General features: G+C 43.5%; 1 protein-coding gene across 10 annotated transcripts in view; it reads right to left on the bottom strand.

The window, feature by feature from the left end:
- The window catches only part of HMGXB3 (HMG-box containing 3), a 62,444-nt gene that overhangs the window by 34,321 nt on the left and 2,247 nt on the right, over positions 1–25,876 (bottom strand). For 7 of the 10 annotated variants that reach the window (XM_075856185.1, XM_075856184.1, XM_075856179.1 and 4 more), the window contains exons 2-10: positions 15,166–15,307; positions 13,067–13,241; positions 10,597–11,085; positions 9,085–9,207; positions 7,093–7,224; positions 5,855–6,198; positions 3,713–3,882; positions 2,272–2,369; positions 171–266 (exon numbers count right to left, since the gene is read on the bottom strand). In XM_075856185.1, coding sequence (XP_075712300.1) covers positions 171–266; positions 2,272–2,369; positions 3,713–3,882; positions 5,855–6,198; positions 7,093–7,224; positions 9,085–9,207; positions 10,597–11,085; positions 13,067–13,241; positions 15,166–15,307 — 1,769 coding nt within the window. The remainder of the gene's footprint in view (positions 1–170; positions 267–2,271; positions 2,370–3,712; positions 3,883–5,854; positions 6,199–7,092; positions 7,225–9,084; positions 9,208–10,596; positions 11,086–13,066; positions 13,242–15,165; positions 15,308–25,876) is intronic. The other 3 variants (XM_075856178.1, XM_075856182.1, XM_075856186.1) reach the window with 3 other exon arrangements.

Genomic DNA, 25,876 nt, shown 5'->3' on the forward strand with positions numbered 1-25,876 from the left:
ATCTATCACCAGTGAGACAGTTAATGGTCTACTAAATAGCATAATCCTCAGTCCTCTGGTAAAACCTCATGAAATGTTCTTCTTAGAAAGAAAAGCAATTAACAGAAACAATTTAATTTGTATGCGTTCTTTTCTTTCAATGGTAAAGCGTGTAAGTGATATACACCTACCAGTGCCACGGGGCAGCTATATTTATATGACGGAAAGGAGTCAGTCACCACTTTGAGCTGTGGTTGTGATAAAGGTGCTTGGAGGTCCGTGCGAGCCTGCCAATAGGCAAGAATAAAAGCGTAATACATATATACTGTGTAACAAAAGGAAAAAAAAAAAAGAAAAAAGAAAAATAATAAAAGACACAAAAAACGGCTAAAATATTGATGCACCCAAATGACAATAAATCTGTTTCTATAGTGCGACAAAGTAAAGGCCCTTTTATACGGGCCAATGATCGGGCAAACAAGTGTTCATAGAACGCACTTTCCTGATCATTGCCCTGTATAAACAGGACAACGATGAGTTGATGAACGAGCAAATGCTCGTTCATCGGCTGATCATATCGTTCATGCAGACCAAAATATTATCGTTGCCGGCAGCACATCTCCCTGTGTAAAAAGGGAGATGCGCTGCCAACATGCTGGAAACGTATGGGAATGAGTGATCGAAGTAACGAGCAATAAAGCGCACCCTGTACACAAAACTGGGCATCCCACTGAGGGGGCTGAACCATGTGGCCGCATCCATTGCACTTTACTATGTGACCACGTCATCCAGCCAAGAAAAACATCCAATCAGCATAGAAGAAACACATTTTTTTGTATCCCTAGTATAGAGTGCTGCTTGATTTGTTTTTCTTATGCCAACGGTTGGAAGGAGTCTTTCCAGAAGTTGGCAAGCCCTAACGATCTTACACTGAAAGGTCATTGTTAATAATTTTGCATGAACAATCATCTTCCATTCTCAGTCACTAGTGGTGAGAATTATGACTGTTGTATCTACTTTTCTATGAGAGAAGTCCAAGTAGACAATGCAAGGTACCATATTTTCCTAGTTCTGAGGACTAGCATAGGACATCTGGTGCCAGTGAGACATCTGATTGCCACCTATTGCCAGCTTTAACGCAACTTGTGCATTTGCATACAATTTTGTACAATGCCACAGATTACAGCTGATTGTAGTGATAATTGTGTGTCCATGAAAAATTAAACTGATGGTCTATTATTAATAGGATATGCCTGAGATATCTGCCGAGTGCTGGTCCGACAGCTGGCGCCATCCTGAGTGAGTTTCTGTATCTATTCACTACTATTGAGAGTGATACCTATGCATGTCCACCTCTCTGTTGGGAAAAGGAGACCGGATACCCCCATTTTCTAGATCCATGTGAGTCCCAGTGAAAGGACCTCACTGATCAAGCATTTATGGCATATTTTATCAATACGACAGGAATACCTGGACCTTTGGAAGGCAAATGTTTTTATATATATATATATATATATATATATATATATATATATATATATATAAATGTGTATCAGTGTGTTTTGTGCAACTTTGTAAATACGTTTTATTAAAAATTATTTTTACTTTTTTAGATACAGCTGTTCTGTATTCTCTATACAGAGCAGCTGTATCTAGCGCTATTCACTGAATCCGTCAGACCCGCGGGACTGACGTGTTCAGTGTCAGCGAGTCCTGCATATCTCATGACATGCAGGATCCACCTATCACATGTAAGTTCATATGCAGGACCCGCTGACACTGAACCCGTCAGTCCCGCAGGTCTGACGGATTCAGTGAATAGCGCTAGATACAGATGCTCTGTATACATACAGAGCAGCTGTATCGCCATGCTGGGGACCTTAATCTTTGAGCCAAAGCTGAGAACCAAGAGTGGCTACAGTTCTAGTGAATCCAGCCCGTACACTAGTTACATGGACGGCCATTGATCGGCCACCGCATGTGACCAGACGAATCTCCTCCTGGCAATAACGGATGATAGCCAGGGGTTTCAAGAGCCGGTCATGTGGCGAATAGCTGATCATGTGTGGTTGTCAACCTCTTTGCATATTTTTTACATGTATAGAATGATCTCAGAAGAGAGTTTTATTATAAGATTTAGACATTTGTTTCCTGCACCAATCCTTACAATATATCCCAAAATCATAATAGAAATCTAACTGGGGGTCCACAGCATCAAATGGCAATTCTTGCTTGTTTACAGAAATAATCATTATCTCTTTCAAGCAAATAGAAACTGTAAATTCCTTTTACCGTGACGTCTTGAGTCCCTGGCTGCTGTAAAACCACTTGACCGAGCTGCTTTAACGTACTGGCCTTTAGCCCGGTGGACGAGACAAGATTGTGCGTATCTGCAGTAGATAGAAAAGCATTGTATATGTGTGTGTATATATGTATATATATATATATATATATATATATATATATATATATATATAGATAGGATAGAAAAAAAGGAAATTGTTATGAAAAGCATTGTTAAAGCAAACTCGAAATATTTATATGTTGTACATTGCCTTTTCCACTATTTCAGTTTTTAAAACTTATATGGGAGATCGTCGCTAGGTCTAGAAACTAGTCCCTATATAGGTTTTCTAAAGTTCTGGGAACCCTGGTTGATAAACACGAGGATGCCAATGAAGGTCAGGCATGACAAATTAATTTTTTTTATGGTAATAAAGTCTTATTTTTATGATTTTAACCATTTTTCCGCCTGGCCAAGCTTAGTTAAAGTGACTCTGATTTAGAAATCTAGAAGCAAAACAATCCAGTCTGATTTAGAAAATTCATTTTCAAACACTATTACAGAATTCTGGGTCAATAGAGAGGGATCTTCCTCTATTAGCTAGTTTGGTGAGTAGCTAAAAAGAGTGTCTATTGCTCTGGAGGACCTGGCACGTCCATACATTACACGAACACCCCATTGATTTTAGTGGAATTGTGTAATACTTCACTTCACCTGTAACGGTGCTGCAGGGAAATTGAACACCTGTTTCCCGATTCATTGACAGATCACACCTGGCTGAACTGTAAAAGTGTATCCTTCAAATGGGTCTTAGGATTGTCTCCTTTGTCTTGCTCACCAAAGACATATGATAGGTGGAAGTCCAAGCAGACAGACACATTAAAGGCATATCCCAGCCATTTGCCATCAATGCTTAGACCTCCACAATTTGTTTTAAATTGTAATCTCACTTTGAACAACATTTGATTTGTTTTTTAGCGGATTTCCCTCCCTAATAAAAAGATTTAGCAGTGGATAATTAATTATATATCTTCTCATATTTCCTGCATTCATTTACCTCTTACATCAATATTTCATTTTTTTAAATTGCCTTCAACTCCAGGCAGGGATCAGAAGTTCCCAGCTATCATACTTATACCTGCTACTGTACAGCGTGATGTCAGTCTTGTTCACATTCAGACCTCCCCCCCTTTCTCCCGGCTGTCAATCACAATACTCACAGTGCTGTGTACACTGTCTGTCTGTATGGAGTGATAATGCTCATACTGCTTTGTGTACACAGTTGCCGTAGCATTATTACAGCTTTATTCCACTGTGAACAACAGGACTTAATACAAGGAGGAAGAAAACAGCATTTTAACGTGAATATTTTTTCACAAATGAAGGAAGGAAAACGAAAAGATTTTGTCTGTGGAAAAAAAAAAAAGACTATTTTGTGCTGATCGTTACCAGGTTTTAAAATGGTCAATGTGTTGCCAGCACACTCCACGCTGATTGCCCGGTTTGCATTGGTCGGAGCTGGGAGTATTGCTCTTATGGGCCTGGAAGCAGCTGCAAGTGGTTTAGCTGCACACTTAGTCTCTGCTTTCTGGGCTGATGAAGTAGTCGTTGGATTTGTTCTACAATAAAAACAAGAAAAACTAAATCATAAAAACAAACTCATAAATACAACAAATTTCTAGTGTAAATGTAAAATGCAAATACAATTTTCTAAGCGTTCATACAGATGAGATTGAATTAATTGCAAATACCCCATTCTAACCTCTAACTCAGACATTCATGGCACCTCTTTAGGATATGGCATAAGTGTCTGAAAGGTATGGCATAAGAGGTGGGACACAAACCTATCTGGATAATGGGGGTTCTGCTTGGTGAGGCACCTGCTGCATCCAGGTGGAGAATAAATAAAGTAATAGTTTCCATAACTCAACCACTTAACGACCAGCCTATTTTAGACCTTAATGACCAAGCTATTTTTTACGTTTTTCCATCGTCGCATTCCAAGAGCTATAACCTTTTTATTTTTGCGTCGACATAGCTGTATAAGGTCTTGTTTTTTGCGGGACAAGTTGTATTTTTTAATAGCACCATTTTTAGGTACATATTATTTATTGATTAAGGTTTATTAACTTTTTTTGGGAGGGGGATAGAAAAAAAATCTGAAATTTCGCCACTCTTTTTTTGCGTCCTAAATCTACGCCGTTTACCGTGTGGTATAAATAACACAATAAGTTTATTCAGCGGGTTGTTACGATTGCAACGATACCAAATTTGTATAGTTTTTGTATGTTTTACTACTTTTACACAGTAAAAACGCTTTTTTTCAAAATAATTTGTTTTTGTGTCTCCATATTTGAAGAGCCGTAACGTTTTTATTTTTTCGCCGATGCGGTTGTATGAGGGCTTTTTATTTGCGGGAAGACTTGTAGTTTTTATTGGTATCATTTTGGAGTAGATGCGACTTTTTGATCACTTTTTAATCACATTTTTTTTAAAGTCAGGATTCACAGAAAACAGCAATTTTTCCGTCGTTTTTTATTACATTTTTTACGGCGTTCAACGTGCGGGTTAAGTAATGTAAATAGCTTTATAGTCGGGGTCGTTACGGACGTGGCGATACCAAATATGTGTAACTTTTTAACTTTATTTTGGTTTTTTAATAGTAAAGCAGTTTGTAAGGGGAAAAAGTGGGTTTTCATTTTTTTTTCATTAAACTTTTTTTTTTTACTTTTTTACTAGTCCCACTAAAACGGACAGGCATCTGCTAAATTATGCCACAGGCATGACCTAGCAGGCATTCACTCCAAGCAGACCTGGGGGCCTTTATTAGGCCCCCGGCTGCCATGGGAGACACAGACACTCGGCGATCGTATCGCCGGGTGTCGGTGGGAGAGAGAGGGAGCTCCCTCCCTCCCTCCAAAACCACTCAGATGCGGTGCTCGCTATTGAGCACCGCATCTGAGGGGTTAAACGGGTGAGATCGATACTAATATCGATCTCACACGGCAGAGCAGGGACGCCCCCAGCTACCTCTGGCAGCGGAGAGCAGGGAGATTTGACGGCTCCCTGCTCTGTTTACTTATTCCGATGCCGCGACGTAAAAAGTCTATGGCATCGGAATAAGGCCCATTAGTGACTGACGTAAAAAGACTATGGGCCGGTCACTAACGGGTTAAAGAAGTGAATGGAAAGAGCCACACAAACGCATTTAGCTCTCCTGGATGTAGCGGACTCCTCCCTAAGAAGGACGGTGGTCGGGGGACCCCAGTTCTCCAGATAGGTGCAGGACAAAGAGGTGAATATTTTTTACTCCCAATCCTAGATCAGATACTGCATTTAATTCAGTAGAAAGCCTTTCAGACTAGGCCACAAAGATAAGGGGAAAAGAGGGAGGAGAGAGCAGGGTCCATGCATTTCTATGAACCCTGAGTGACTCTGTGACTAAGTAATAACCGGCAAGTTTTAATTTCTAATTTTGTTGCTGGTTATATGCATCTCATACATATTCCGTATTTGCAGTAATTTTCAGATTGGAATAGTTAGCTTTTCACACTTCATAAGAAAAAAATATTTCTGAAAATGGGCACTCACTTTGCAGTAGAAGAGGCTTGAGGAGACGCTTTAGAACGTCCAACTGAAAGCTGTTTCTCAGTTTTGCTAGTATTATGCCCTACAACCTGTCCAGTCTTCTCCAGTTGTGTCTCATCATTATCTTCTGCTACAAAATGAGACTCTGAAACAATCACCTCTTCCCACTCTTCCCCCTGGGCTGGTGGGGTCGCTTGGAGAAGATGACTGACTGCCTCAGTATTCTCTTTCTCTGTTGCCTTCGACTCACTGGCAATGATGGCAGACTGTTCTTGAACATCTGGTTTGTCTAATGGCGGTGCTGTTGTATTTGTTGAGACTGGATTCTTTTCTTTTGCTTGCTTCACCTGGACAAATTTACAAAAGAAAACTCAATAGTAAAATTTACATTGCGAAAGATTGAGTTGGGTAGTGTACCCAAAAGTTAAATTAAAGGGGTTTTCCCACCATAGTAAATGGTAGCATTTTGCTGGGATATCCCATCATTTACTGATCGGTGGAGGTCTGACCCACTGATCCTTAACATGAAAAGGCGGCCAAGGGCTACAGCTCTTTTGCAATGCTTCCCTGCACAGTGATGCTCCTACCACCCGCTGTGCAGGAAAAGACAACATGGCCCCATTCACTTGAATGGACTTTGTTGCTGGTCCCTGCACAGCGGGTGACTCGGAACGCTGCTGTGAAGGGAAAAAAAAAGCAGAAGAGACCTCAGTCCCTTCGTCCTTGGGACCCCCACTGATCATAATGATATTGCATATACCAGCAATAGGTCATAAAATGTTATGATGGGAACACCGCTTTAAAGTCTAATTCCCCCATGAAGTCTGAAAACTCATGACTGATTTGTTAACCACGGTTTCCCCCTGTCAACCACGAATCATATTAAGAGGGATCCATGAAGCTGGTTCTCGTCTGCAGGGTCCCTATATCCATGGAACTGACTACCGAGTGGTAACTCTGCAGGGTCAAAACTAAATGGATTTTTACCTGATCTGACCCTGCAGAGTCACTATTGTTACCCAGTCCAAGAAACTCAACTGGTTTGCTTCTTGTGAGTTCAACTGCAGGAGCAGAAATGAGGTCTCCAGTGTAAGGACCTGCGAGCATCAGTACAGATCCCACATGTGGCACGGTTGTTGTGTACAGAACACAATACAATGCTTCCCTATTGGATAATTATTATTGGACGGCTTCTTTTTACGAACAGCACGTATGCTCAGCATCAATAAATGCAAACTTACCTTCGGAACCCATTTTCCACCAAGGAACTGATTGCAGAGAGAACAATTAGGAGGTTTGTGTCTGGTCACATAAGTAAAAGTGCAATTGGGGTTGGTGCAGCTGCCGTGCCCTCTCCTGGTGTACGTGGTTGCCTGCAGTACAGAAATGAAGTATATTGCTCCGATAAGTTGTAGAATTCTTTCATAAACTATGAATTAGACAAAACATAATAGGGAATTGATAATAAAGGTTACAAGCGGTTAATATGGCCTGCACCAGAGATTAACCATTGCACAGAACACGGCTACTGTCACATATGCCAAGCTTTATTTATAACACAAAACCGGTGTCTGCGCTATAGCCTTTTGTAACGTAGGGCACAATATCATGACCGTTTATTGACACAACCCCATTGGAGAATGTCATTGTGACTGTTCAACATCTTTTCTGCTCACCAGCAGGGATCCCTCCACAGCGCTTAAGATGAGACCGAGAAGAGAAACCAGACAAGCATGGGTGTTCACCGCTGAACACTAAGCAAGGTGCACACACTATAGGGTGGAGCGCTACACGGTCACACTATTATAACCACCTCCTACTTTCGACGTTGGTAGCGTGTAGCCCATGAAGGAAGTGATGTGTCATGGGTTGGCTTGGTGGGTATATAAGGTGCGCGATAGACACGCTACAGTGGAGCAGCTCACGGTAAAAATCAACCAGGGGGCAACCAGACGTGAGTCTAAAACATTTCAGCGAACCCTAATGCGTATGGTGCTCCGAAGCAGACGGATAGTCACTGCTCCTATGCTAACAAAGGTGCATTGGAAAAAAAGGCTTTTATTTGTACGGCAGTTTCGCAATTGGACCACCGATGATTGGCAAAGGGTTGCCTACTCCGATGAGTCACGTTTTCTGCTTCATCGAAGAGATGGACATTGGCGTGTCAGACGAGAAACATCAAAGAACAAATACCCTGCAACCATTGCTGGAAGAACACAAGCTGTAGGCGGCAGCATTATGGTCTGGGGAATTTTCTCATGCCATTCTCTGGGCCTCCCATTCATGTGGAAGGCTCTGAACCGATTTGGGTATGAATCCATCGTCGCAGATCACGTTCACCCATACATGCGGTTTGTCTTCCCTCGGGCAGATTGAATCTTCCAGCAAGACAATGCGACATGTCACATGGCTAGAAATGTCCGACAGTGGTTGATAGAGCACTACCAAGACTTCGAAGTACTTCCCTGGCCCTCTAATTCACAAGACTTGAACTCAAATGAGCGTCTGTGGGACCACCTCGATCGTATTGTTCGCTCTATGGATCCTCCCCTCCACGCACGCTCCAGTAAATGTGGGATGCGTTGCAGTCAGCCTGGCTCCAGATACCGGAGACCACCTACCAGCTCCTTACTGAGTCACTCCCCGCCCGTCTAGCTGCTGCCCATGGCGGTTACTCTGGATCATAATAATGTGACTCGACTGTGTATAACAAGAATTTTTGTTTAATGAGTGTCAATACATAACATGTTTAGAATTAGGTGCTTTTTTTTAACAAAACATTATTTGTCGGATAACCCTTTTAAAAAATTTGACAAATCTGGCTGCGACCAGACACCACTAGGTGGAGCAAAATGAATATGGATTATACAGCTAGTGAGCTGTATAAATATGTATGCAGTGAGCTCCCCCTAGTGACAGACACAGGTAACTGCTATGTCACGGCAAGAAAGGGGAAGCAGTTCAGTAATAGACCTTCTTCCACCATGGGAACTACAGCGCTCTCCTACATGGTAGGTACAGAACTGGGGACATGTGAAAAAAAATCTTTGGAATGGTTTCAAGTGCACAGACAAATTGGAGAAAGTTATGGTTAAAGGTGGTCTTAAAAGCGACATATTTCTCATACATTGTTAGAAATCTTAAGCACAAAGTAAGACATTTTCACAAAGAAATGTTGTCTAGTCTACAGTTCTAATAAAAAATAATGAAGCAGAGGAGATGCCGGTACTCACCAACTTAATAGATCGGGAATGATCAGTGAGTGAGTGACTCGCCAAAGGCATCATAATATACTGGGAGGCAGGGGGTGCAGCGCAATGTTCATCTGGTTCCTGTGAGTCAGGAAAGATAAATAACTACAAAGAAAACAGAAGGAAAAAAACAAGACAAAGGCAAAAACTACAACGTGTGAACATACCCTAAACGGCTAATCGGAGGTGAGACATTTTTAACATATTCACAGGAGATATGGAAAGAGCTCATAGATATGCCAGAAATGTCTCATCAGAAAACCCATTTAAAGCAAACATCTAGCAGGGGAACGAGGTTCCTCGCCAGCGCTCTACTAAACAGTGAATTAGGTAAAAAGAAAATTCTAGGGGCTCAGTGATAAAGGTTTCTAGCTGGAAAACCCCTTTGTCCCACAGGATCCAGCGAATAGTGATCACATCTAAGTTCATAACTTCAGAGACAAGCAGGACCAGCTTTCAACAGAGCTGTCAGTTCAGCTGAACTGACGGAATCGGTGTTGACAGAGCGATACAGCTTTTATATATATACAGGATACATAGAAGCTGAATGCTAAAAAGTAAAAACAATTTTCAAGAAAAGCGATTTTAAAAGTGGTTTATTTATTTTAAAAAATTAAAGGGAAGGGGTGGTCCTGATCTTTATCAATGCACTTATTATTAAAAGCAATTATCCACCTTTGATCACCTTTTAGTTTTATCTAAAAAGGGTCAAAAACGGTCCAGATTATTTTCATAATATATCTTCGTGGAAGTCGGAGCTTCACTTTTATGTTACAGATCTTCTAGCCAAACAATAAAATTGCGTTCAAAGGTCGACATAAATAACTCCACCCAAAACAATATTTCTAAAGCTGGCTACCGGCTTAAATGAGCTGTCGGCCAAACAATCATTTAGGCAATGGCAATCTTCCCCAACCCCCAATTTATAAGCCTGAATCAAATAGGTATGTTATACATAGGAGAGAGGTAGAGACGATGGTTCCAGACACTCATGGCGCTGTTCATTCCAGAAAAGAATAAAACCGGTCTGTTCCATGTTTTTCCCGGGGGACAGTCGGGTTGTTTCCCTCAACATTTGACGATCTAATAACAAAATGGCCAGCTTTACGTTTGCTTGGTTAGTTCTTATCAGGCCTCATTCATATGACAGATTTTCATGTAGATTTCGACGTTGTCAAAATCCACATGAAAGCCACCCACAAACAGCGTGTCCTTGATTTCATATGTACATACGGCGCAAAGTTTTTAATATGCAGAATTTAACATGTCACTTCTTGATGCGAAAACCGCAAGCAGATTAGCCCCATTGAATAATCTGCCTGCTGATCCACAGAAGATTAGACTGCAAATCCGCCGCAAAAATAGGCAACAGATTGTGATTAATATTTAGTTATTTTATTATTTTCACCCAACCACACACAAAACTTTATTTTTCATCCTACAAAATTCCACAAAAAAAACAAAAAATGACAGCTAGATCTGCTCTTACATTACCTGGATTGCCATAACTGTGAGAACGGACATTTCTGACTGGGTGAGGGCAATGCCTCCATCTTCCTCGATGACCACATTGGCAGCTGGGTAAGTGCTGGTCTCCCCAATTTCCAAAGTAGAATCATTAAAAATTATTTCTCCTGCCAGTTTCTCAGTCAGTTGGCTGTATATGCCCCCAGAAGCAACGTCTTGTACCGTGTCCGCTGGCGTGAAACTTGCCCTTTCTTCAAGGAGACCTTCTACCTCAGTCAACTGCTCAGAAAGGTTCATTTGTCCAGGTTCTAGAGTAATGACACTTTGACCTCCATTATGGGATAAAGCAGAAGGAGCCAGGAGCGCCGTCTCTCTGGGTTGAGCGACGCATATATCTAGGCGCTGCCGTTCATCCTCAGTGATCCTCTTCGGTATTAGGATGTATTCTGAACGAGGGAGGATCTTTCTAAAGCCGGGGATATCGGATATCATGGTGGATGTGATGGATTTAATGTTCTGTTCAAAGAAGAAGAAACTTGAGACAGGTAGTGAATTTTGACAACTTTTATCATTATTTTTAATTCGGCTCTGTTCCCCAGATTGGGGGCTCTAAATGCCAGTGTTTTTGTCAGCCATTTTGGTAATTTAGAGGTCAACAATATCGCTGTCTGCAACACTATTCAAGCTGTCAAAAATCTCTACGGACCCCATTAAAGTCAATGAGGTCTGTGAGGGTTGGTTTAGATCCGTTTTAAAACGTCATGACCCTAGTGTGAACACAACCTTATTTCAAAGTTTACATACTCAACTTACCATACCTCTATATGAAGATGCTATTGCTTTTTATGCGTTCTAGACATGCAGAACAATGACTGAAAGCTGGATCTGATTGCAGTTTTATCATGTTTTTCACCATTGACTTCAACAGAGAAACCAGATGTACCCCACATGTTGAACATACGGCCTTATTCACAAGCAGCTTGTTATAGCACAAGGAAAAGGAGCTGCTCTTAGCAGATTAAGGCTGCATGGCGACTTTGGCAGCACGCAGGTCACACGGCCAAAGATCACTGTATTGCGTTGCCTGCATGGCAGTAATGATAGTGAATATGGGCGTGTGGTAACCAGCAGGTTGCCGCGAACCCGACACTACAGTTGAAAAAAATCCATTACGTATGGATTTCATGCCACTGTAATGTTGCGGCAACTTGCTATTCACTTTCATTTCTTGCAATGCAGGCAGGCTACTCTATGGCTGTTCGACCTGTCGCCGTGTAGCCCTAGCCTTATATATTTCGGTGGTAAAGATTCAACAGTGTACGACCATCTCCAGAAATCATTTTATAGTTTACTTACAGAATTAATATGCATAAAAACTTTGCATTACTTATCTTGTACTGATCCTGAGTTATAGCCTGTATTATGTACCAGAGCTGCATTCACAATTCTGCTGGCTTCAGAGCTGAAATCTCTGCATCTCAGCATTCCTTGCTAGCTCAAAGTGTTGCATGGAGCTTTCTCTGTTGATTTGCATTCTAGAAAGCACAAGCTTTACAACTGACAAAAGCTGGACAGACCCAATGAGACCGGCTTCTAAAGTGTCTAATAATTGGTCTAGCGGTGCAACTGGCGCAGTACAGTAATCCCATGTAGGAAAACCTGTCTCACTGTATTATATGAGCATAGCTTAGCAGTTAGGGACTGGTCGAATGACAAACTTGTCACCTGTTTCCAATAACAACCAAAAGAATAGGGACTGTAGCTCTGGACTATAATATCGTAATTTGAAGTATTTACAAATTCTCTGCACTTTATATATAGATTATAAAATGTAATAAAATGGTTTCAAATAGCCTTAAACATCTGTTCACTGGGATTATGAGATCGGTCTCACTGAATGACTGACTGGTATCATCCATACAAGTGTGCAAAGGAAGGCTGTCAATCATTGAATGAGACCATCCTCACAACGAGTTAAACTAATAGTTATAATGAATATTACTCCACATAAAACCGTACATTAATCTGTTCCGCTCCTCATGCTCTATAACATGCTGCTAGCGGATCAGACAGCCCTGAGAAGAGTTCAGAAGGAATAAACGAAGCAAGAATAAAAATAGAACTACCTATAAAATTGTTCTACTGTTTGTCCACTACTATTTAAGGCCTCGTTCACACCTGCGTCCGTCTTCCTGTTCTGCTCCGTCAGAGGAGCAGAACTTAGAAAATACCGGAAGCTCCGATTTCGTTGCACGACAGCACACCATTGGCGCCTGACCTACCACATTGACTTTAATAGGCTCCGTCTGGTTTTTGTCAGGGTGTCTGTAGTTTTACCAAAAAAAAAAAAAAAACAGTGCATCATGCTGCGGTATTGTTTCTGGTATTTTAGGCCAGATCTGTGACCTCAACGCAGATGTAAACCGGGCCTAAGCCACATTAATTGAAGACTATAAAACCCCTTTAATGGTTGTCCCTTAAACCAATGACCACTCACCGAATCCAGCCCTTCCTTCTCCAACTTTGCTCGCTCCAGGTAATAGCTCTTCTCAGCCACACTGAGAAGTTTCCAGCTCTCGCTTATCCTCTTGTTAATCTCAGATTGGGGTAGATGAGGCACCTCTTGCTGGACTTTCAGGTAGATGTCATAGTAGTAGAGAAGATAAGCAGACCTAAAACATAAAGAATAGCCAGTACAGCGCCTATTGTTAAAGATTTCTTGATCACAGTAAGGCTACATTCACACGAGTGTGAATCTGGTCCGCGTGTGTTGCCCTATGCATGAGTGTGCTTTGCGAGTAGCATGCGTTTTTCACGCACTTGCAAAGCACATCTTTTTTTAATTTTTTTTTCAAACGAATTGATGTGCAAATCACGCACCGCACACGAAGGTGCATCGGTGCGCAGTTTCCACGCACCCATTGACTTCAATGAGCGCGTAGATGCGTGAAAACGAGCTGCTCTAAAGGGCCTAGCTGAGTGTGCCTGTATATGGAACGCTATCAACAAAGCTTCTGTCCGATAGCTACATTAGGCTTCATTCACATCTGCGTTAGGGCTCCGTTCTGACTATATGTCGGAGCTTCCCATCATAACGGAGCCCTGACTGAAACAAATAGAAACCATAGGTCTCCGTTTGCATCACCATTGATTTCAATGGTGACGGATCCGGTGCAAATGGTTTCTGTTTGTCACCGTTGTGCAAGGGTTCTGTCGTTTTCACGGAATCAATACCGTAGTCGACTAAACTATTCATTCCGTCAAAACGACGGAACCCTTGCACAACGGTGACAAACAGAAACCATTTGCACCGGATCCGTCACCATTGAAATAAATGATAATAAATCACTCTGACAAATCAAGAGAGTCTTCATGAGTAAACAATATGTTTAACAGTATGCTTTTAAGCTGGGATCTCACATAACTCAACAAAAATCCCACACACAATTTTAATCTGTCCAGCATTTCACGTTTCTCTCATCAGCCCAACAGCTGCTGGATGTTAAAGGGGTTATGTGTTCTTAAAAAATTATTAGCAGATGGTTTAACTGCCGTAAGATTAGTGACTTACTAACGTGCTGTCTGTAGCTGAAATGTCTCTGTAAGCCACTCTCACATGCAACCACATAACCATGCTTTTGGTGTTTATCTCCTGCTTGTGTGAGGTTTTATATCATGGGAACTGTGGTACTTTACATGGTAATCCCATCCAGAGAAGCTCTGCCAGCATCAAACACTGCCCAGAGCTGAGCAACATAATGAAGAGTGCTCGGCTGTTTCTGTAACTCCCATAGAAGCGAGGCCACTTCTCTATTTATTCCCTGCCTGTATGCAGTGGGCGACGGCCACCTTACCAGGTGGTATGGCGCTCAGTGGATCCCCATTCTTTACAATGGTACGGATGTCAGGGCTTGAACCCACAGCTATCAGAAATTTATCATATCCCACGCCGTTTTGGCATTTTAAATTATTAATAGGGAAGTCCCCCATTTGGAACTTCCATAAATTAGCCAAAAGCAAGGGCAAATAGCGTCCTTCTCGAGGACCCAACACGTCTGTGCATTACAGGGCCAGCCAATTGATTTCAATGGACACCATCTAAGGGTATGTTCACACGCTTACTAAAAAACGTCTGAAAATACGAAGCGGTTTTCAAGGGAAAACAGCTCCTGATTTTCAGCCGGTTTTTTAGCAACTCGCGTTTTTCAAGGCCGTTTTTGGAGCTGTTTTTCTATAGAATCAATGAAAAACGGCTCAAGAAGTGACATATACTTATTTTTCGCAGGTGCTAAAACAGCACGTCGGAACAGAACGCCGTTTTTCCCATTGAAAGCAATGGGCAGATGCTTGGAGGTGTTCTGTTTCCGATTATTCGGCCATTTACGGCCCGAAAATAAGCCGTGTGAACATACCTTAATGCTTCACGCCCCTGAATTGGTGCTGCAGGAAAATTGAACACATACTTCCAGCGGTGGGACACCCTATTATCCGCTTATTTTTAAGGGCCCTTTTAATGAAAAAGTATTGGCCAAAGCAGGCAACCCCTTGTAGCCTTATGTCAGACAAGTGCAGAGATCCCGCTGCAAACCCTCTTACCTTGGTTTCTTCACAGTCTCTCCGTGCTCGGAGCAGCCTCTATATTTCTTCTTCTTTACCGGAGGCTTAGCAGGCACATAGCTTTCCTCCATCTCTTCAGACTCCACTGTCACCTCTGTACCATCAAAAGGATCATCCATTTCTAAGGAAAAGTAAAAAAAAAAAAATGTTACTCTAACTCAAATGTACAATATAGGGAGACCTAAAGATCTAATTTCAATTCTGTTTAAAAGGGTATTTTCATCTCGGACATTTATGGCATATACACAGGACATGGTACTTTCTTGATCCCGCAGCACTCCATGTTTCAAGGGTGCGTGAGTAGGCTACCATGCCAACGTATAAAAAATGGGAACTCCGCACTCCAAGGTATTATGCAATAAGTGATATTTTATTTCACATATAGCGAAAAGTAGTAATCCAAAATTAGGTTTAACATTTCGGTCTATACATTCGACCTTCTTCAGACACTACAAAATTAATATACACAGAAATCAAAAAAAGTAAGATCAAATCCAGAAATATATATATTCAATATTAATCTCAGTGTTCTTATTCTTCAAAATGATCCATACATTGTAAAACAGATCTAGCTATAGATAAACTTCTGTATACCAGTATGAGAACTTTGATTTACCTCCACCTAAGACTAGGGGAGATTAATATTGAATGTATATATGTATGTATTTGATCTTAGTTTTTGTGATTTCTGTGTAAATTAATTTTGTAGTGTCTGAAGAAGGTCGAATGTATAGAGTTGCAAAAAGGGAGGATTATTGGCTTTCGAGCCAAGCGTGGTAGTATTTCCCAAACAGCGCAGTTTGTGAACTGTTCGCGTGCTGCTGTGGTGAAAGTGTATTGTGAGTGGACAAATGGCACCATTGGGAATAACCAATGTGGAAACTGCGGAGTACCGTGTGAGAGGTGAACGTCGGCTATGAAGGTGTGGGAGGGCCGAATGACACGCTACAGTGGAGCAGTTCACCATGAAAATCAACAAGGGGGCAACCAGACGTGTGTCCAAAACAGCAGTTTTGTGAACCCTATTGCGTATGGGGCTCTGAAGCAGACGGATGGTCACTGCTCCTATGCTAACAAAGGTGCATAGGAAAAAAGGCTTAAATTTGCACAGCAGTATCGGATTTGGGTTGCCTTCTCCGATGAGTCAGGTTTTCTGCACTCATCCATGTGGAAGGCTCTAAACCGATTTGGGTATGAATCCATCGTGCAGATCACGTTCACCCATACATGCGGTTTGTCTTCCCTGGGGCAGATGGAATCTTCCAGCAAGACAATGCGACATGTCCCACGGCTAGAAATGTCTGACAGTGGTTGGAAGAGCATGACCAAGACTTCCAAGTACTTCCCTGGCCCCCTAATTCACCAGACGTGAACCCAATCGAGCATCTGTGGGACCTCCTCGATCATCTTGTTCGCTCTATGGATCCCCCCCCCCCCCCCCCAAGGACCCTCCAGCAAATGCGGGATGCACTGCAGTGAAATAATGTGACACGGTGTGTATATATTTTTTAATGCTTAATTTGTTTTTTTATTTACAATGTCACTATTTATACACAATTTCCGTCAAAAATATTGTAGTCCTCACTCTGGCCATTAGAGCATTCACAAAAGACAAACTTCCTGTTATGTAGCTCAGTTTTCACCTGTGCAGGTTAGGGCTGTGCTATCAGAATCACCTTCATATTACTGAAGGTTGGAGGTTACAATAACAGATGGCGGCTCTATTCTTCTACTGAAGACTATACATCTACGGTACACTTTGTAAAAAAATAAAATACCAGACTACGGCTGGCCATACACATCAGACAGCTATTCCTCCTGATCCCCCCCATACACATAGCTTGGCCGAGCAGTCAACTGCGCTATTGATTCCGTCAAAAAAATGGAAACCTTACGGAACAGAGACAAACGGAAACCATTAGCAATGGAAGCATTACCATGAAATCAATGGTAATGCAAGCGGAAGCTATTGTTTCCGTTTGCCTTTCCGTTGGTGGGTTCCTCCGACGGAAAGGTCTGACGGAACCAATTAATGGAAACCGAACGCTGATGTGAACACAGCCTTAGCCTCCTTTTAATGTATAAACCAGGAAAAGCTCCTAACAGTGGCATCTGTCACCATGGACTTTAATGGTATACATCAAACTTACACATCATGAACGGTCATGAAATAAATGTCAATTGGCGACAGATGCCACTGTTAGGGGATGTTCACACGGCTTATTTTTGGCCGTTTTTCAAGCTGTAAACGGCCGAAAAACGGCCGAAAAATCAGAAACCGAATGCCTCCAAACATCTACCCATTGTTTTCAATGGGAAAAACAGCGTTCTGTTCTGACAGGCCGTTTTTCATTGACTCTATAGAAAAACGCGAATTGCTAAAAAAACGGCTAAAAATCAGGCGCTGTTTCCCCTTGAAAACAGCTCCGCGTATTCAGATGTTTTTTAGTAAGCGTGTGCACATACCCTTATGCATTCATTTGACAAACGTCACCCATAGGTAATAATGGTATTCGTTTAATGTATAGATCATGAAAGGCTACTTAAAAGTCTATGATGTTTATGTTAAAAAATACCTCCAAAGTACTCCAAATAGTGGTATTCATCACCCATAGGCCCCCATGTTAAAAAAAAAATTGTACGCTGTGTGGTATAAATGTTTTGTGGGATGGAAAAGCATATTCTACTACGCTGGTACATACTAGTCCTTCTCAATGAATTAGAATATCATCAAAAAGATAATTTATTTCAGTAATTCAATTCAAAAAGTGAACCTCATATTCTATAGATTCCTTACACACAGAGGGATCTATTTCCAGCATTTTTTTCTTTTAATGTTGATGATTATGGTAACAGTTAATGAAAATCCAAAATTAACCCAATTTCAAAGATGATTTTTAATACTGAAATGTTAGCCTACTGAAAAGTATGTACAGTATCTGCCCTCAATACTTGGTCGGGCTCCTTTTGCATGAATTAATGCGGCGTGGCATGGAGGCGATCAGGCTGTGGCACTGCTGAGGTGTTATCAATGCTACGTGGCATGGGGGCGATCAGCCTGTGGTATTGCTGAGGTGTTATCAATGCTGCGTGGCATGGGGGCGATCAGCCTGTGGTATTGCTGAGGTGTTATCAATGCTGCGTGGCATGGGGGCGATCAGCCTGTGGCACTGCTGAGGTGTTATCAATGCGGCGTGGCATGGAGGTGATCAGCCTGTGGCACTGCTGAGGTGCTATCAATGCGGCGTGGCATGGAGGCGATCAGCCTGTGGCACTGCTGAGGTGTTATCAATGCGGCGTGGCATGGAGGCAATCAGCCTGTGGCACTGCTGAGGTGTTAAGGAAGCCCAGGTTGCTTTGATAGTGGCCTTCAGATCGTCTGCATTGTTGGGTCTGGTGTCTCATCTTCCTCTTGACAATACCCTATAGATTCTCTGTGGGGTTTAGGTCAGGCGAGTTTGCTGGCCAATCAAGCGCAGTGATACTGTGGTTATTACACCAGGTATTGGTACATTTGGCAGTGTGGGCAGGTGCCAAGTCCTGCTGGAAAATAAAATCAACATCTCCATAAAGCTTGTCAGCAGGGGGAGCATGAAGTGCTCTAAAATTTCCTGCTAGACGGCTGCGCTGACTCTGGACTTGATGTAACACAGTGGACCAACACCAGCAGATGACACGGCCCCCAAACCATCACTGACTGTGGAAACTTCACACTGGACCGCAAGACACTTGGATTGATGCCTCTCCACTCTTCCTCTAGACTCTGGGACCTTCATTTCCAAATGAAATGCAAAATTTACTTTCATCTGAAAACAGGACTTTGGCCCACTGAGCAACAGATCAGTCCTTTTTCTCCGTAGCCCAGGTAAGACGCTTCCGACGTGGTCTCTGGGTCAAAAGTGGCTTGACACAAGGAACGTGACAGTTGTAGCCCATGTCCTGGATACGTCTGTGTGTGGTGGCTCTGACTCCAGCCACAGTCCACTCCTTGTGAATCTCCGCCCAGATTCTTGAATGGCCTTTTCTTGGCAATCTTTTCATGGCTGTGGTAGTCCCTGTTGCTTGTGCACCTTTTTCCATCACACTTTTACCTTCCTCTCAACTTTCCATTAATATGCTTGGATACAGCACCCTGTGAACAGCCAGCTTCTCTAGCAATGTCCTTTGTGGAGGGTGTCAATGACTGTCTTCTGGACAAGTAGCCTACTGAACCAGACTGTTGACCATTTAAAGGCTTAGGAAACCTTTGCAGGTGTTTTGTGTTGATTCGCTGATTATCGTGTGACACCATGATTCTACAATCTTCAACTTTTACCCAATATTCTAATTTTCTGAGACACTAAAATTTGGGGTTTTCATTAACTGTTCCCATAATCATCAGCATTAAAAGAAAAACAATGCTGAAAATAGATCACTCTCTGTAACTTACAGCACCTGATCTTAGCGCAGCCTGCTAAATACAACTGGGGTCGGAAATAATTCTGACCCCAGCTGTTTAACCCTTTGATCGCCGCAGTCCATGACCGTGACATGATCAAAGGGAAATCCCCCTCTTTGATCACGTCACTGGAAACCCAGTGACGTGATCAAAGAGCAGAGAATCCCTCTGCAGTCAGCCCTGGGGACCTACAAAGGACCCCAGGGCTGTCTGTTCAGTATGCCTGCGGTTAGGGCACACTATGTGCTGCCCTAACAGCAGCCTGTGTCATCGTGACACAGTGTAATGTATTAGCATACAGGAGTATGCTAATACATTATAAGTAAAAAATAAACTTGTAAATAAAGTTCTCTTAATGGGATTTTTTTAAAAAGTATCAAAAAAATAAGTAATAAAAAAAGTAACAAAAAAAGAAAGTCATTATTTTGCATAAAATAAATTTTATTGCCCCTACATTAAATAAAAGCAAAGAAACATACACATATTAGGTATCTAAACGACCGTAATAACCTGAAGAATTAATCTAACAGGTTATTTAGCATGAAACGTGAACGGGATAAAAAAATAAACAAGAAAAACTATGCAGAGAATCGCTTTTTCCTATATTCACGCTGTAGACATTTTTTTTTTCTACCCCCGTCAATGAAAAAATAAAACAGTCATGACTGCTGAAAGGCAGAGAGGTAAAAACTGAAAATGCAGCTGGTCATTAAGGCCTTTTCAGGCCCGGGCATTAAGGGGATAATGTGTATGTCGTGAGCTTTACCGATGTACATGCTAAACATAGGACATAAACGTATTGTAAAGGGGCCTTATTCCGGAGAGTCTGGGTCTGGTGGCTGTAATACAGACCCTATAAGGGCCAGTTCACACTGAGTTTTTTTACACGGAAACGCGTCGGAAAACGTGCCAAAAATGCCTCCCATTGATTTAGATGGGAGGCGGACGCGTTTTTTTACCGCTTGCGGGAAAAAACACTCACGGCAAAAAGAAGCGTCATGCCCTATCTTTGGGTGTTTACGCCTCTTACCTCCCATTGACATCAATGGGAGGCAGAGAAAGCGTATTTCGCAGAGTTTTTGCCCGTAGCACTCAATGGGCGCGAGCGAGGAATTGTGAGGCAGAATTTTCCTTCTGCAAAAAAACTCAGTGTGAACTCAGCCTAACAAATGAGCCACGCAAAGCTTAAAATATGAAGCTGAATTCACATGTAACATGTGCAAATTTTGAGTCAGTTTGCGTTAATCTCACAGAAAACGCGTAAATTATGACTATTCGTCATGTGCAATTTTTGCAGTCCTAGCCTTGCACAGCACCAGTCCCTCCATAGTGCATTGGGTGGGTGCCAGAGTAATAAAGAAATGTCAGAGAGGAATGTTTTCTGCACCAAAGTACAGAATAATGTAAGTGAATGGGGTTTGAAGTCCTCACTTGTGATCTCCAGCATGTAGGCCTTATTCACACGACAGGGTCCGAGTGTCGGCCGATAAAAACGGCTGTTTTGGGCCATTTTGCATCCGTTCTGATTCCGTTCCGTGTTGCCGTTTTTAACGGCTGATTTTGACCCGTTTTGCATCCGTTTTTTTCCCTGTCCGTTTTAAAATCGGAAGAATTTCATTTAAATTTGTTGCCACACACAGCCCCCTTGCTAGGTAATGCCACACAGCCCCCTGTAGGTAATGCCACACAGCCCCCTGTAGGTAATGCCACACAGCCCACTGTAGGTAATGCCACACAGCCCCCCTTCCAGGAGAAGTCACTGACTTCAATGTCCACATATGGACAGTGTAGTCACTGACTTCTCCTGGAGAGGAATCCCCAGCCACAGGGTCGGGGATTCTGCTTCAGAAGTGAGTGACGTCGCTGTGTCCATATATGGACAGTGTAGTCACTCAATTCTCCAGTAGCGGAATCCCCAATCCCCGGCTGGGGATTGGGGATTCCGACTCCTACAGGGAGCAAAAAAAGACCCTCCTCCTCCTCACATGCACTCTGCACTGTGAGGAGGAGGAGGAGAGAGAGTGCAAGCGATGGAAGACACGGTCGTCACTCGGGACACATTCCGGTGATGGCCGTGTATTACCCGGCCCCATAGACTTCTATGGGAGCCGGGCGGCCGGGTAAACGGCCGAAAATAAGGCATGTCCCATTTTTTGACGGCCAGGTTTCCCGGGCCGGAAAAAAATCGGTCGCGTGAATAGCCCCATTAGGGGTCTATTGTTCCTACTGCAGCCGTGTGACAGCCGTTTTATGAACAGCCGGCACCCGGCCGGGAATCCCTGTCGTGTGAGTAAGGGCTAAGAGATGCTTCGGCATGTTGGGTGGTACAGTAGCCGTGGCAACCGTACGATGCCCGAAATGTATTAAGTGCAGGTCCAATTCTGATTAATAGGAACCAGGTGATACCCTCCGTGTGTTGTACTACCCAGCGTGGAGGAGCCTCTCCCCACACCTGACGGCAGATCAGAATTGGGGGTACACTTTAATAAACCTCATTCCCTTTAAGCTACGTTTACACATAGGAGAATCGCTGCAGATTTTCCCTCTGCAGGCGGAAAATTCTCAGCGTATTGCAGGAGCAGCAAAGTGTATGAGATTTTAACAAATTCTGTGGATAAATTGAAATGTTGTAGATTCAAATAATTTGAATTGCCGGTCAATTTATGCTGCAAAATAGTTGCATATCTGTTGCGAATTTTCAAAGCGGAAGTAAAAACTGCAACAAATACCAAGTGTTGCGATTTTTACTGCAGAAAAGCTGTGAAACAGCAGCAAAAATCTCATGTTTGAAGGGGCCCCAAGCGCTATTTCCCTATTCATCACTTACGCTGCTCTATACTGTAAAACGCTGTCGTAGCGGCAGTTCACGATATTACAGCTTCCTCCCGTTCAAGTAACGAGTGTGACCGCGTTTTACAGCATGGAGCAGCCTAAGGCCTCATTTACACGAACGTGATATACGTCCGTGCAACGCGCGTGCTTTTCACGCGGGTCGCACGGACCTATACAAGTCTATGGGGGCATGCAGACAGTCCGTGAGTTTTGCTCAGCGTGAGTGCGCTGAAAAAAACTCACGACATGTTCTAAATGTCTGCGTTTTTCGCGCATCATGCACCCATTGAAGTCAATGGGTGCGTGAAAACCACGCAGGTTGCACAGAAGCACTTGTGTGCGAACTGCGTGATTCGCGCAAGAGCTGTCAAACTCTGAATGTAAACAGAAAAGCACCACGTGCTTTTCTGTTTACAAACATCCAAACGGAGTGTCTTAGAGATGAGTGAACCCGGACAACCGAACCGAACTTCACTGGGTTCGGCTGAACTCGTTTTGACTGAACCCGGCAAAAATGTTTCCGGTACGCGACGTCAGGAGATAGTCACTGTCCAGGGTGCTGAAAGAGTTAAACTGGTTCAGCACCCTGGACAGTGACTTCCGATCACAATATACATGAACGTGTAAAAAAAAAAGAAGTTCCTACTTACCGAGAACTCCCTGCTTCTTCCTCCAGTCTGACCTCCCGGGATGACAATTCAGTCCAAGTGACAGCTGCAGCCAATCACAGGCTGCAGCCAATCACAGGCCAATCACAGGCTGCAGCGGTCACATGGACTGCTGCGTCATCCAGGGAGGTGGGGCCGGATGTCAAGAGAGGGACGCGTCACCAAGGCAACGGCCGGGAGACCGGACTGGAGGAAGCAGGAAGTTCTTGGTAAGTATGAACGCCTTTTTTTTATTCACAGGTTGCTGTATATTGTGATCGGAATTCACTGTCGAGGGTGCTGAAAGAGTTACTGCCGATCAGTTAGCTCTTTCAGCACCCTGGACAGTGACTATTTCCTGACATCGCCTAGCCTCATCTCTAGGATGGTGGCTACGCGAAAATCACGCAGCCGCGCATCATACACTGATGACACACGGAGCTGTCAAGTGCCTTTTGCGCACGCAAAACGCTGCGTTTTTTTGCGTGCGCAAAACGCACACGCTCGTGTAAATGAGGCCTAAGGCTGGGTTCACACAACCTATTTTCAGGCGTAAATGAGGCGTCTTACGCCTCGAATTACGCCTGAAAACACGGCTCAAATACGTCGGCAAACATATGCCCATTCATTTCAATGGGTTTGCCGACGTACTGTGCCGACGACCTGTAATTTTACGTGTCGCTGTCAAAAGACAGCGCGTAAAATAACAGCGTCGTCAAAGAAGTGCCTGTCACTTCTTGGGACGTAATTTGAGCCGTTTTTCATTGACTTCGATGAAGAACAGCTCCAAATTACGTCCGTAATTGACTCCTCGCAAGACACGAGTACGAACAATTACGTCTGAAATGCAGGAGCTGTTTTCTCCTGAATACAGCTCCGTAATTTCAGCCATAATTGTCGATATCGTGTGCACATACCATAAGCGATGAAGGGGAAGTAGTGCTAGCTGGAGGGTCGCAACACTTTAAAACATATTATGTGCGGGGTGCCAAGAGTCGGATCCCACCAATCAGACATCGATGGACGGTTCATCAATTTTATGTCACCAGACAAAAAACAGACCATACTCACCTCCCCTGGTCTCCCGTTGTGAAGCCTCACTGCTCCCTCGAATAGTCTATTTGCTGCCGGCCTCCTGGGGTGAGATTTCATCCTATCTTACCAATCACAGGCTGCAGAGGTGACATTGGACGCATCATCAATCTAGGAGGCCGGCAGACCAGTCGGGGAGCCATGACACGTCGCTACCAGGGGAGGTGAGTAGGTTTGTATTTTCTAATCCCCTCTTCTCTTCTGTGCCAAATCCGTCCGAAACTCTAAACCGAATAAAACGTGAATTGATGCGGACTTTCAGCCAGATATCCCTGCAGTATCTGGGTCAGATTTGGCTGAAGATTTTCTGCAGGAAATTAGACCCATGTGAAAAAAAATCAGCATCGAATTCTAGACATAAGGCCTCATTTACACGAGCGTGTGCGTTTTGCGCACGCAAAAAAACGCAGCGTTTTGCGTGCGCAAAAGGCACTTGACAGCTCCGTGTGTCATCAGTGTATGATGCGCGGCTGCGTGATTTTCGCGTAGCCACCATCCTAGAGATGAGGCTAGGCGATGTCAGGAAATAGTCACTGTCCAGGGTGCTGAAAGAGCTAACTGATCGGCAGTAACTCTTTCAGCACCCTCGACAGTGAATTCCGATCACAATATACAGCAACCTGTGAATAAAAAAAAGGCGTTCATACTTACCAAGAACTTCCTGCTTCCTCCAGTCCGGTCTCCCGGCCGTTGCCTTGGTGACGCGTCCCTCTCTTGACATCCGGCCCCACCTCCCTGGATGACGCAGCAGTCCATGTGACCGCTGCAGCCTGTGATTGGCCTGTGATTGGCTGCAGCCTGTGATTGGCTGCAGCTGTCACTTGGACTGAATTGTCATCCCGGGAGGTCAGACTGGAGGAAGAAGCAGGGAGTTCTCGGTAAGTAGGAACTTCTTTTTTTTTTACACGTTCATGTATATTGTGATCGGAAGTCACTGTCCAGGGTGCTGAACCAGTTTAACTCTTTCAGCACCCTGGACAGTGACTATCTCCTGACGTCGCGTACCGGAAACATTTTTGCCGGGTTCAGTCAAAACGAGTTCAGCCGAACCCAGTGAAGTTCGGTTCGGTTGTCCGGGTTCACTCATCTCTAAGACACTCCGTTTGGATGTTTGTAAACAGAAAAGCACGTGGTGCTTTTCTGTTTACATTCAGAGTTTGACAGCTCTTGCGCGAATCACGCAGTTCGCACACAAGTGCTTCTGTGCAACCTGCGTGGTTTTCACGCACCCATTGACTTCAATGGGTGCGTGATGCGCGAAAAACGCAGACATTTAGAACATGTCGTGAGTTTTTTTCAGCGCACTCACGCTGAGCAAAACTCACGGACTGTCTGCATGCCCCCATAGACTTGTATAGGTCCGTGCGACCCGCGTGAAAAGCACGCGCGTTGCACGGACGTATATCACGTTCGTGTAAATGAGGCCTTAGGCTGCTCCATGCTGTAAAACGCGGTCACACTCGTTACTTGAAAGGCACTTGACAGCTCCGTGTGTCATCAGTGTATGATGCGCGGCTGCGTGATTTTCGCGCAGCCGCCATCATAGAGATGAGGCTAGTCGACGTCAGTCACTGTCCAGGGTGCTGAAAGAGTTAACTGATCGGCAGTAACTCTTTCAGCACCCTCGACAGTGAATTCCGATCACAATATACAGCAACCTGTGAATAAAAAAAAGACGTTC

The sequence above is a fragment of the Rhinoderma darwinii genome, chromosome 3, assembly GCF_050947455.1.
Source record: "Rhinoderma darwinii isolate aRhiDar2 chromosome 3, aRhiDar2.hap1, whole genome shotgun sequence".
In the NCBI taxonomy this organism is placed as follows: Eukaryota; Metazoa; Chordata; class Amphibia; order Anura; family Rhinodermatidae; genus Rhinoderma; species Rhinoderma darwinii.